Here is an 11,149-nt window from a genome sequence, read left to right on the forward strand (position 1 = left end):
TCGACGAAAGTTATCTGTTATCTAACATACAGACAGTTCACATCAAAGATTAACTTCTCAATTAGGTAATTAAAAATTTGTGATATTACTTTTAAATATAATGTAACACGGCTGTGTAGCTTTTTTCTTTTTTTTATTAAGACTTTTTCCTTTTTCTTACTTCACTTACTATGAAACGCATAGAAATTTGTGGTAAAAATTATACCAACAAGGTAAAAACATGACATAAGAAACAGATTTCATATTTCGTTACGCTAATTGACACAGGTTTGTATGTAATTTAATTTTTTTTCTTTTCTTTTCTTTTCTTTTTTTTTTTTTTGTTATCCATTACTTTATTTTTACATTTTAATAGATTTGTTTTTTTTTTTTTTGTTTAACAATTTCTCTCGCTCTGTTTCACAAAACTTAAATAATTGTTATAAGTTTTCAGGTAACTTTTTTATGTCACTAATTACTTGAACCATTCACAATTAGACTTTCGAGAGCAGCTACAACGGGTCCTTGTAGTAATATGTACAAAAATAATGAACATATATAAGTGAGCAATACGCAGCCGATACTCAAGAGAATCTAAAATTTAATCATTCGAAGATTAATTAATATCGGAAAGAGGTTCAAATTTAAAAAAAAAAAAAACGTACCACTTGACCTATTGACCAGTAAACTGGTGTATCAGCGCTAAATAGTATAAAACGTATTATCAACGGTGCCAATAATACACATATAGATTTTAGTTGCTCCAGGGTGTGGGTATATTTAAAATTTAGTACATTATTCAAAAAGTCTGTAATAAGAATTTTAGGAAATACGTCAACTTTTTATAAAATTATTCATTATATTAATATATCCAGAGATTTTGTATACATAATCCGCATGAGTAGCCGAAAAGACAAAGGATCGCGACTAACAACTCAATAGCCGCGAGTTCAAATCTCAAGTGCGATTAGAGCTTTGAATACAGGCGAGTATATGTATGACCTACGTTGTCCAGCAGGCTTTAAAATCGATACCTTGTCAATTTATTTACAAAATGTATATATAGATAATAAATAAATAAATAAATAAATATTTTGTGCACAGACTTGGTAATGAAAGAATTTGCAATAATATCAAGAATAGCTTATGGAAAGCCGTATGCCTCTCCTCACTAGAGTGAGAATCTTTCATCTGTTAACGCCTTCTGTACGCCCTTAGAATGCAGCGTTAGATTGCGAACTACGATGACTTGTTGTTTCGGATACAATTACTTGTTTCAGTGCTACTTTGGAGTTATGGGTTCAAAAACATCGTTATTACACCCTACAGTCATTTTTGATAACGATTTATTAAGTTGCGGCGATAGGCGATTATAGCAATCGATTAGGGAATACTTTCCAAGTCCATTAATCATGTCTATATTTCTAAAGCTGTTTAGCGCCTATGTACAGGTGCATCCAGGATAAGTGTTCTACGGAGATAAATGAGATATGTCCACCAATTGTATCCTTCAACAGGATTACATGCCTTCCTCAGTGTTCTCATTCACTCGTCCTGGAGTTAGCTACCTGTATAGCGCACAAGGCACTACCGCGACTTATCGTTTTTTAACGATATTCGCCGACTTTGTAACAACCTATCAGCAGTGGCCTTCCCTGAAACATCAGATGTCTTCATTTTCAAGTGGAAGATTCATAAACACTACTCACTTTCTTTACCAAACTCTTTCTAAACTGCTTCCTTATCACCACAATACCCGCGCAATTTGGGGGGACATCCCCTGAGTATTAGGCCATAGAAAAAAAAACTTAAACATGTTTGCGTCATTTTAGTCGTACAATCTTAGCTTGATGCATATCGACGATGCGAACTTGATTTTGAAGTCGGTGTATAATTATTATTATTTTTGCTATTATTGTTATTACAGCCTGTACAGCCACTTGCAGTAAAAGCGTACATTAAGTTTTTGCGAATGTATGCAAAACCCAGAAAAACTTGAGACAGATCCATCTTTTATCCCATCAATCGATTCAGAATTACTTTCGGAGTCGGTCTAAGCTTATTTGTTTGTCCGTTTTCTTTGATCCTAAGGCCTCAATTTTTGAGATATTTGGAAGAAATTTGGTGAATTGAGTTGTGTTTGGGGGAAGGTTGAACGCCATTGAAAATTTGTTCGCAGCGGACGACTCCCATATAAAGCCTTATTTTGAAAAGTCGAACTTAAGCGAACTGATTTAGGGTATTTAATATGTTTTATGCTGCCTTTTTCCTTCTTATATATTTATATGTAGATTTTTTTAAGTTTAAGATGCTTTTCGTTTCTTTTCAACCTTCATTTATAAGCCTCTCATTTCAAGAATTACTTAATTCAGCTGAATCTAAATTTCATCTCAATTATATAAATAAACGAATACAAAGAATTCAAGTATGAATACAGAAATCTAATATTTTTGTCGCGACCGAATGAACCCTTGAAAATACACTTAATAGCTTAGCGTAAGTGATTATTTGCATTTTTGATATACTTGTGTTAAAACGTAAGCGTAAGTTTATCTATCAATAAAAGGATGCTGGATGATTACTTACCGCCAAAATTTGTCATACATGTCAATATGATCCATATTATTAAAGCGCACCACAATATATGAGCCGTGGTATTAAGGAAGGCCTTCACCAATTGACTTAAACGTTCTTCCATCAAATCGTAACCAAAGAATGAAAATATGATCATAATCAAAAACAGAAACCAACCTTGGGAGTTGAAAGAATTATTGAAAATTACAAAAAGAAAGAACAATTCAAATATTATAAACCGCCCATTACGCTCTTCCCAACATTACTTCGGCTATTTTCGCCATAACTAAATCTCGTTCCTAAGTGAAGTGTTTACTTTGATGAGGATCCTTTGCTAGTCTAGCGGAAATCTACGAGGAAAAACTTGGGACATAATTCAAATTTAGGAAAATTTATTTTTTGTCAAAAAGCATATAACTATTCACATATTTTCATTAGAAAATATCAAAAATTTTATCCGTTTGCCATTGAAGGACTCGTTATTCAAGAGAAGCTTTACCTGGGAAGGGATGATAAAAATAGACTCTTGCAAGCCATAGTTATCGATACATATATGTTTTCTGAACGAATTTCTTTCATAAAAAATTGAAAATTGGACCGGGTTGCCCTATATAAAAGCTTATGCCTTGTGAAAGAGTTAATATGGGAAGGGATTCAAGGAATTCCTCCTACAGTTCAACATTTATAAAGCATATTAAAACATTACATTTCGCTTATCTTTGTCGGAGAATATTGAAATTGAAAAATTCTTTTCACTGAATTTTTTTTTTTTTTTTTCTTATAGTGGGAAAGGGCAAACGTGGTGCGACCCAATTTATTTTTAATGGGGCTCGTCGTACATAAATACATATGTACACATATATATATACATATATATATAGATGTATTTTTATATATAAGTATATATATATATATATATATATATATATATATATATATATATGTATTTATATGTATGTAGAGTGTGCATCGTATAATAAGTAAACAAATTCAATGAACCGTAAGTTAAAAAAGAGCAACAAATTTTTTACCTGCTATTAAAAAATATGATTTTATATTGAGATTATGATTGCTTTTAAAGATGAAATAACCCAAGCATAAGCCTAACAAGTAGGGCATAACAAATAAACAGACATTATCCAAAACCAGGTTAAAAGACATCAGTTCATAATGTAGAGTTGTGCTAAAATCAAAAGTATAAATAATTAAATACACAAAAGAAAAAAGATGTGCTGATCGGACTTTCGATCGATCTTGATGTAATCATTATTCATATACCTGTAGCCGTATTCTTCATAGGGCTCCAACAACCACATTGTGGCAGCTAACCATGCTATAATAAATATACTGAACCCTATGACAATAGCATAACAGACATGTACCTTCACGAGAAGCATTATCAAACAGCCCATGATAAAAAATTGTATTTCCAAAGATATAAACCAAGTCCATGGCATGCACTAAAATATAAACAAAAAAAAAAAAGGTTATTTCAACAGCACTATACAACAATAAGTGTATGTATTACTGTATTAATTTACCCGTTCAATCAATGGAAAAAACGTGTCAATGTAAAATAAATTTCCTAAAAGCTTTTGAGGACAATTTTTAAAATCTCTTGATGGTATCTCCAGAGTGTTGTTATAATAGAAATGCTTATCTAATAATTGGGCCGCGTATAAAATGAAGATATAAGAAGGTGTTAAACTAATTTGGGAAAATAATAAAAAAATTTAACATAGATTGCGAAGAGAGTATTTTTTGTATTTTACTAAATATCTAATGCATGATTATACCCTACACCAATTGCGATACGAGAATATATTTTATTTGCGTGGATGGAAACAACACTGAGAAAAACATGAGGTAGATCCACCTGATCAATATAAAGTGTTACGTTATGACCTGTTAAAGTCTAGTGAAACAATTAATAGTAAATAGTATATACATACATAATACATAATATTAGACATTAGTAACAAAAACTGATCGATTGAAAGCGTTCATTGTTCAAGAAGTGGTCACAATGTAAGAAAACAACAACACGCTTTTGTCCATGATAACACTTCAACACATAGGACAAAATCGATTTGCGACCCGTTGGCAGCACACAACGAGAAAATGCTAGCTAATGCGGCTTATTCATCAGAATCGACGGTTATCTCAAAAAGTGGGTAGGAGAGAATATTCACAAATTATACGCAAAATGACGGAACGCAGTAGCGACATACCTTGAATAGGCGACTATGTGTCATCCTTCCGAATGTAGTGCCTTTCTTTCGCAAAAAAATTCGTGCTACCTACTTATACACCTAATAAATACGTGCAACCTAAAGGTCGCAAATCTCGAGATATTTTCATCGAGTACGCTGACATGCTGCGATCGTAGACTGTAGAGGTCTACCCCCAAGTAACGTATGTATGAAACAATTTTTCATTTTTAATATACCGTAACAAGGATTGATTTCATTATAAGTTTTAGTTCTACTTGCATATTCCTAGATCGACGCTAACTTTATTAAACGCTTCTTATATTTATGTCGTGTCAGTCATCTTCTTATCGTTGGCATATCAAATGAATTTTCGCCCTGTTTTGTGCTAAGGAATTCAAACTGAAGCTAACGTTGCGTATATTCTTACCTTCATTGGAAAAACGTAGATTTGTCTTAGTCATTAATTTAATATGGACTTGAACGCTTGAGGTAGATCCACCTTTCATTGTATCCGCCGAAGCTTATCTATCTATCTTGTTTTCCGGTGTTAAGCCTACCTGCCGGAATTTGTGAGATATTTTGAGGAAATTTGGGCCAGGGTCGAACGCTATTGGAAATGACTTGGATCGGACTTCTTTTTCGAGCACTTTACATATTACGACACATTATGTAAAATCGTTTGTAGGATGGTGTAGGGTATTAATTGGCGGGCCGCGGCCCACTATAGTGTTTTCATTTGTTTTGTGATAATTTTCTAAAAGTAATTATGACATTTTTTGATTCAATTACCCGAATAATTTATGTAAAATGCTTTTCCATATATAAGTTAATTGATCGAAAACACTTAACTCATCTTTTGGAAAGTTTTTCAAAAACCCATACGCCAAACATGTTCCACTATTTATGGTTAAAAGGAAAGGATTAACAATCGTTATTTTGACTAGAGTTTTAAGAATAAGAAGAACAACAAGAAGAAAAACAAATACTTAACTTGATTAGAAAATATAAATCCATTAAAAAGGCGGAACGCTTAAGTATTTGGTCCAATTGTTCGACTTTATTTCCAATAACACCAAATTCCATATTATTTGCCGTAAAAGTTATTTCAGCAACCAAATGCACGCAAAGATGGGCTATTGTAAATATAACCATAATACCCGATACAGGTAACGGACCATTTTGCACTAAATTATATACAACACTAGGTATTGAAATTGTTTCCAGTAAATTTTCAAAATAATATGCCTTAGATGTTATAACGATTTTTGGTAAATTTTCTGAAATATTTTTCAAGAGAAATCATTATTAGCGGTTATTATGCTTACGCTTATGAAAGATTTATAAAAAATATTCAGGGTTGCGCTTACCGCCAACATGATCTGTATTTTCATATAGTGGCGAATCGTTTGTTTTATAGCTTGCCAAGGTCGGTGCTTTTAATGATCCAAACACTTTTGGTATTGCACCTTTTTGCCGATATGCACTCATTAACGTTAGATGTTTTTTCACCAAATAAACCGTAAGATGAATTAAGATTGAGCCACAGATAATTATGCTAATAAAACGTAATTAAGATAAATAAATAAATAAATAAATAAATAATAACAATAATAATAATACAAGTAAATAAATGAAAATTATCTTATCTGTAACTTATTTTCTCACTATTCTCTCCTCAGATTATATACAAAAATTAGTTAAATCAATTCTCAAAGTTGCACGAACTATAATTCTTTTATCCTTTACAGTTATAAACTTCTACACTGAGTTGGATCAGAATTGCCAAACCGCGTAGCATCGCGTATTCATTTCAATGAAAATAAAATTATTGTGATGTGTTGGCTTAGTAGAAATTTGGAAAACGTTCTATCGAACATATTCTTCTCAATTTACAGATAGATCGAATCAAGTAGACATTGAGCGAATACACGCATTGACGCAGAGAATGAAGATTGTTGAACTGCATGTTGAAGACCGTATATCGCTCGCTAAACACAACGAGCATATTGGGCCGGCCGTTTTATGTCAGGCAGGTAAGTCACGATAGGAGAGATCACGTTAATGACAATCACGTGAAGAATATGCATTACTTTGCATTAAGTAACCTTGTAGCGCATTCATACGGAAATCCAATTCTTTCACGAATAGTTTATATTACTTGCATACAAGCATAATTTGCACGCTTTTCCATTGGAAGACCAAACGATGATCCTATTCACTACAGTGATGTAATGATGAATATTATTGCAGAGCTTATAGATGAGAGAAATCTTACGGAAGTAAAGCATGTCCGTCCATTCATTATCATACCATTTTTTTACTTCTATATTCTTTTTAATATGATCAATACCTCACGCGATATATCCGGTACGTGTAATAAGATGATCGTCAGGAAGAAGTAAAATAAGAGAAAGACATGATACTGTTTCCAAAACCATTCCCTACTTGTCGCTCACATATAAGTATAAAAATAACATGAAGTTTGGTTAACGCTTTTTACCGACTTCCATCTAAACTTCAGAAATATCTATCTATAGAGAATAGATTTTTACAATTTTTTTCTATACCCTCTCTACAAGGTAAATTCAAAAATCATCCATATGCCATACGGAATGCTCGATCACAACTACCGAAATATCACATATGCGTAACATGCATATCAAATACAATGTCATTCGTTTGTGATTGTCGGAGTGAAGATAAATGAAACACACTTCCGACTGGGATTTGGATTAAATCTTTGCTTCAATATATTGCTTGGGCCTTGTCATTACTTGTTGAACACAATATCATTCAAATGTCCTTTATGGGACATCTTACACGACTGGATCTTTTTGAGGTTATTTTCGATGGCTTGTTTGCATATAGAGCAGACAATAGCTCGTTCGCTTCAAAGTTTCCGATTGAAGTGTGAAAACTCTACTTAAATCGTTCTCCAGTTACTTCATTAATGAAATTTTAATTAATTCAAAATTATAGAGAAATCAAAAATTGCTTATATCAGCCTTCTTAAAATGAACCCTAATTTTAATAACGTCTTTCTACCTGTCGTTGCTTTTTGCTCTAGTTATTATTAGTGACTAGTAGCATATTATAAGCATAGAAAATCCAATGTAATTGTGTCAAAAGAGCTCGTTAAGGTATAATAATAGAACGGAAAGCAAGCCGCGCGGACAATTTGGGTCATTCTTCATACGAATCTACCTATAGGAAGTTCTAAAATTTTTGGCAATTTGAAGCTGATGTCCTCATGTTTGCGATGAGAAGAATGTTTGTAAAGACGATAAAACGGACATTCTTAAGTCGATTCAGAATTTGATGCCCTCTCAGAAATATATATGTGCCTTATGGCGTCTAGGGAGATCCCTCCTCTCAGTGAATATATACTCCTCTCAGTTTGCGGTGAATATAAGTAGTAAGAAAAAAAAAAAACAAAAAACAGTATCATGTGACCTTAATACGAAATACTTTTAAGGTTTACAATCAATTCGTAGAACAAGGACGGGAGCAGTTCAGCAGAAAAATTTCCATAAATAATGAAGAGATTTGCAAAGGTAAGAGAAAATGGACTACGCATGAATTTAAAGTGCGACAAATAGAAATGTGGTCAAGCAAACAAATGTCCGCTGTAAGAGCAACGGCCACGCCTAACCAAAGAATAACGAATTACGATTAATTTATGAAAAAAAAAAAAAAAAAAATTAATAAGGCACGTGACAACTTACGGCCAGCTAACGAAGCCGAATATATATAAAATTTATACATGTTCCTTGATTAATATCGCCCAAATTTCGTTTCATACTCATTATATATATATATATATATATAGATTATATTTTTGTACAATTTGCAAGCACTTTGCAACTCGCTGCGCAAATGTACAACTAACAAGCACAGAAAACATTACAGTGGGACGCGGCCCACGATTAAATACCCTACACCCTACACGCACTTAAGTTATTCGTATATCGGTTTAAGTATAATAAGTCGGCAAAATAGGATGTTCTATGGCAAAAACTCCGATCTGAATCATTCTCAATGGCGTTCGTGTTTGCATCACAAAAATTGCGAGCCTACTACTTGAACACAAGAAAGTAGAATTAGCAGGTGGACAGACAATCTTAGATCGGTATTATAAAAACTACGTGTACTTCAAGTTGCCCTAAAATACTTTTATACGACGAACGATGTGGGGTTTAAAAGCAATTATCAAGCATGAATCGATTGCTCTTGTTCTTGTATAATACATAAAGCCTTTCTCAATTAACGGATAAATAGCAAAAATACAATAATAGATGAATCGAATCGAATATGTATGGACTTTATGATGTTCCCATCATATCCATATCTCAATGCGCTGTGGATGTAGACTCCAGAATCGATCATAATTATTGCAAGAGCCGCTTTAAAAGGAAGAAAATGCTTTTTGCTTTATTGGAGGAGGAACACGTTCACGTAGACTTATGGGTCATATCATAAGCTTAGCATCTTTTCAAAAGTTTCGAAAGCAAAATAAAGGTTTGTTGCAATACCTACGTAACATTCTGCTTTCGCTTAAAGGCACTATTATCCATACAAAAAATTGTTGCCCTTAAAGGATCATTCAAAACTCTCAAAACATCTAACAATATTTCATTTCGGATTTTTCATGATGTCGACGTCTTTTAAACTTTTACTATCAATTTGACACAACAGACACAACTTTCTGCACTTTTACACTTAATGTGCAAAGTGATTGATCCCTTGATAGTTGTAAGCAAATTTTTGCTTTGTATCGAGAAATCGAGTTTACAGAATACTTAAGATCAAAAGGCTCCTGCTCGTGTTCGTAAAATTATGTTTTGGTCGTTTCGATTGAATACAACGATAAAGAACAAAAAATAAAATTGAATTTTTCTCTATAGCGTCTTTTTAATCAATTGCTTTTCATTTATTTATACTTACATCATTACATAAAAATTAAAATCTTCGAATATCCTGTAATTATCCTGAACAATGCGATGACGCAAATAGCTGTTATTCCGCACATAACCATTCGAATGGAAGGGAAATACTTCTAAGATTTCTTTAAAATCCCAATTTCGGCATGATTTCGGAAAACATATCAATTGTTGAATTTTTTCATACTTTAGTAAATGGGCAAAAATCAAAGAGATCATCACTTAAAGTAAACGCGTTGCGAAAAAATACTTATATCTCAACTAGTTTACTTACTTTATAATAATTATCAAAAGCAATTTCCATAAGATAGTGAGCAGAGACAATTTGAACATCAAACGATATCACATAAGCGTAGTCATCCAATTTGTTTTTATACTTTTTATATTGTTGCGATAAAAATCGGCAAAGATGAGGATTATGTAGGCGGACGGTGGAACCGGCAAACACTGACCCACCATAGTAACTACTAGCGTCATACACTATCAAACATAAATTATATTAATATGTCTTAATATAGTCTTTAGATCTAAATCGTTTAAACGCAATAATAAGTTTCTTACATTTAATCGCCCAATATTCCGCATGTCGTAAACCCTCAACGTATTCGTACATATCGGAAAAGCAATTTTCCGTTATGTTCCATTCTTTATCGCTAAACTCAAAGAAACGTATCATCGCGTATGGAGTAAATGTCTCAAAGGCATAACCGACACTAGTTATTATCGGAGCATTAGCGATCACTACCATACAATCACCGATTAATATGCACACCATTGCATTTATAAATTTTGTTAAAACATTTTCCGTTAAACTTTTAAACATTTTCGATGTTAATTTGCGACTGATTTAAAAATTCATTGTGCATAATATGTACGAGTGTATTCAAGCAATGGCCAGTACAAAAAACAAAAAAAAACAAAAAAAAAAAAATTATGATCATCATCAAGCATTTCAACTAAATATTGTACGGATTATATTAATAAACAGAAGTTTTCTTTTTTCCACTCTCTTTTCATTTTCCGTTTTCTTTTTCTTATGGGTAAATTTCTTATATTTCTTTTTAATGTTTCTTTTCTCTTAGACGTTTTTTTTTTTTTGCAATTCCAATGACCTTAATTAAAATAAGTTGTACCCTGTATGCACAAAAAAAAATAAGAAAATTATATATGTATATATATATCACCAGGTTAAGTGAAGCGGTGTTCGAGATAAATAATCGATGAACGAATATTGATTAAAAAGTCTTCATAACAATATATTGATCTCTGTCCGCGTGGAAACCGTTTACTAATACTATCGTCACATATTAATTGATTATCATAACATAAACAGATGTAAGCCGGCAGACAATCCCTGATTGATTATTCATTTTCGGAAACATTCTGCCGTTCATATCGCTTCTGATTCCCCAAGAAATAATCAAGCAAAAAAATTATATTTGG

At 32.5% G+C, this 11,149-nt stretch overlaps 1 protein-coding gene across 1 annotated transcript; it reads right to left on the reverse strand.

Moving 5' to 3' along the window:
- Positions 1–450: 450 nt before the first annotated feature.
- Positions 451–10,481, reverse strand: LOC119637197. The gene is made up of 12 exons (XM_038033051.1): positions 10,268–10,481; positions 9,981–10,186; positions 9,711–9,892; positions 6,134–6,321; positions 5,758–6,043; positions 5,556–5,663; positions 4,095–4,260; positions 3,832–4,013; positions 3,585–3,736; positions 2,566–2,730; positions 645–787; positions 451–573 (listed from the first exon to the last, which is right to left on the reverse strand). Exons 1-12 carry the CDS (start codon positions 10,479–10,481, stop codon positions 451–453), a joined length of 2,115 nt encoding a protein of 704 aa, XP_037888979.1.
- Positions 10,482–11,149: the final 668 nt, after the last annotated feature.

Source organism: Glossina fuscipes, unplaced genomic scaffold, assembly GCF_014805625.2.
Source record: "Glossina fuscipes isolate IAEA_lab_2018 unplaced genomic scaffold, Yale_Gfus_2 43, whole genome shotgun sequence".
NCBI classification, from domain to species: Eukaryota; Metazoa; Arthropoda; class Insecta; order Diptera; family Glossinidae; genus Glossina; species Glossina fuscipes.